This window comes from Galeopterus variegatus, unplaced genomic scaffold (genome assembly GCF_000696425.1).
Source record: "Galeopterus variegatus unplaced genomic scaffold, G_variegatus-3.0.2 Scaffold625, whole genome shotgun sequence".
NCBI lineage: Eukaryota > Metazoa > Chordata > Mammalia > Dermoptera > Cynocephalidae > Galeopterus > Galeopterus variegatus.
The window spans coordinates 468,653-471,639 of NW_007726736.1; the positions used below are offsets into that span (position 1 = coordinate 468,653).

General features: G+C 36.6%; 1 protein-coding gene across 1 annotated transcript in view; it reads left to right on the forward strand.

The window, feature by feature from the left end:
- Window positions 1–832: 832 nt before the first annotated feature.
- ABCA6 (ATP-binding cassette, sub-family A (ABC1), member 6) overlaps window positions 833–2,987 on the forward strand; it is an 80,181-nt gene continuing 78,026 nt past the window's right edge. The window contains 1 exon segment of the mRNA XM_008570729.1: window positions 833–898. Within this exon segment, the coding sequence (XP_008568951.1) occupies window positions 833–898 (66 nt within the window).

Here is a 2,987-nt window from a genome sequence, read left to right on the forward strand (position 1 = left end):
AGCAATGTAGGGTGTCGCATGGGAACAGAATGACATGAGGAAGAGAGAGCTAACCTTCTCACTTGCTCTCCTTATAAAGCCATTGAAACCATGCCTATAACTCATCACTTCCTGAATGAATTAATTCCATTCGTGAGGGTGCAGTCCTCATGATCCAATCGCCTCTCAAAGGCCCCTCTGTTCATATACCATAATTGTATTTCCCACCTTCCTAACACTTGAACTAACCCATGAACTTTTGGGGGGACACATTTAACCCATAGCAGCCCTCTTGCTCTTCATCATAATTACCTGGCAAAACTCCAACCTTGATTAAACCCAGCTCTCCACCTCCTTTGTGTCTGCATTTGGGAGATAAACCTGGTAGAAAATACACCTGAAAATAATAACTAGTCTCACTTTAAATATGCCTTCAAGTGGAGCCTTAGTTTTGCCTGTCAACTCCATTATGTCCCCTAATCTATAACTTAGTCACATTTTCTCTCTCCTCAGAACTCTCATGTCTCTTCCCCCTCTTTCACTCGCAGCAGAAGGCCTGATTCCCACTTGACTGTGAAAACCGTACAATTGAAAGAAAATGTCTTCAGCTCTCACAACCTCAGCAACAATCCAGGTTGCATTGTACCCACACACTCAGACTTACTTCTTACTTAGCTTAAATGAACAATGTTCTGATATGAGGCCAACCTCTACACCTGTGCATCTGGTACCATCATCGTTTCTTCTCCCCTGCTTGAGGATTTTACTCTGTCAAATGTCTCCCACCAAATTATCTTTCATATTGTAGCTTAGAAAGGCTTCTTTTTAAATGAAATGGGATTTTTAGTGACAAATGGATGACGAGAGTGGAAATTCAGATAACTTGGAGCCCACAACAAACTCTGAGAAAAACAATGACGTATTGCACATGTGAAAAACCTTCACAATTCCCACTCCCAAGCCAGCCCTTTCTCTGTTCTTAACTAGCAATTAAAACTCTACAAAATCACAGAAACCTCTAAGATTCCATCAACAGAGAATGAAGAAATAGGTAAGTTGGTGGGAAGTTCTGTCTCCTCTTCCACAAAATTATTATTTATAGTCAATAAATATTTAGTTTTAATGACTTATTTATCAAATACTTCTGACACTCCACTTATATCTGAGTTCGATTTCCCTTCCTAAAAATTATTTATTATCATTATTTTTTCTGAAGTATATCTTTAGTATTCTTTCATCTAGGCTGTGTAAGTGGTAAATTCTGTCTGAAAATATCTTTTTTTCATGCACATTTAGCTGGGTATAGCATTTGAGGTTGACAGTACATTTTCTCTTAGCTCTTTCAGGACTTTATTCCTTTTTATGACACCTTTTGGCTAGCTGTGGATCTTTAGTTGGTAATCTGTCTTTTTGATTTTATTGTTTTTAAAATATTTCCCTCTCTTCTCTTTCTTTCCTATTTTTCTCTCTTTTCTCCCTTTTTCCCCTTCTCCCTCTCTGTCTCATGTTTTGAAAGCTCACTGCAAAATAATTAACCGTGGGATGGTTTGTTTATAAGTCTACGTAAGACATGTTATTTTCCTAATCTGAAGTCTCATGTCTTCAATTTGGGAAAATTCTTACCTGTTGTATTTTTTAATATTTGTCTTATTTATTCTGTTTATTTTCCTTTTTATGGAATGCCTATTAGACATATGCTGGACACCCTCATTAGGTCTTTTATGTCTTATAACCTCTTCAATACTTTTCCATCTCGCTCTGTGTTTGTATTGTTTTATATTTCTTTAGATATTTTTAATTTATTAATTTTTTCTTCAGTTGTGTCTAATCGGTTGTAAAACATCCCTTAAGTTTTTAATCTTAACTGTTCTTACTCTCTTTAAATGTTTATAAATTAGTTCTACTTTTCATTACTTCTTATTTTAACTAACATTATTTCTTTAATACTTGAGATATATTTTATAGTTTGGGTCGTAGTTTCTATTATCTTTAGCTCTTGAGATTGCTGATACTCCGATTTATTTGGTCTACTGATTTTTATCATGTTGGGCTTTTGATTATGAGTTTAACTTCTGGGAGAATTTTTTTTGATATATTTTATAGTTTGGGTCGTAGTTTCTATTATCTTTAGCTCTTGAGATTGCTGATACTCCGATTTATTTGGCCTACTGATTTTTATCATGTTGGGCTTTTGATTATGAGTTTAACTTCTGGGAGAATTTTTTTTTTTTAAACTCTGTTACTTTGTGCACTGAATTCTGGACATATCCCTGTGGAATTGTTTGTGTATTCTCTGTGGGGTTCTAGGATAGTAGCAGTAGAAGGAGGAAGAGGGGGAAAAGGACGGGGAGGAGGAGTATCAGAAGCCACAAATAACATTTTTCAAGCTTTTATAATTTTCCAGGGATTGTTCTATATGCATTTTGTTTACACTAATGAATTCAATTCCCATAATAACGTTAAATATATCAGCATTGTAATTTTCTCATGTTGATGAATGAAAACACTGAGGGAGAAAGGGTTAAATATACTGTGCAAAGTCACACAGCTACCACATGGCAGAGCCAGACTCTGAACCCAAGTTTGGCTCCAGAGTGCACGCACTACGACATTGTCCCTGTTGTTATGCAGGGAGAATAAATTCGATCCTTCTCCTGTCTCCTGTACCTGACATATGCTATATGTCCTTTGGAATTTCTTTTTCTAGGGAAGTATACTCAGATTGAGCAGCAAACACACATCCTTACTTTTTCCTGGAGTAGCAGGTGAAATTTTTCCAGTCTGTTTGTAGCATTGAACAGTCCTGCGAAGCTTTTGGATTCATGCAAGGATATAAATTCCAGCTTCCCAAACTGTCAAGGACCAAGTTCAGGTTACAGGGGCGTTAAAACACTAGAGACCTGGGTCTCAGTCCGATATAACCTCGGACTGCTGGGGTGTCTAAAACGCTACTCACAGTTGAAGGGAAACTTTAATTACCCTTAAATTTTTTAACACCTGGGGATATG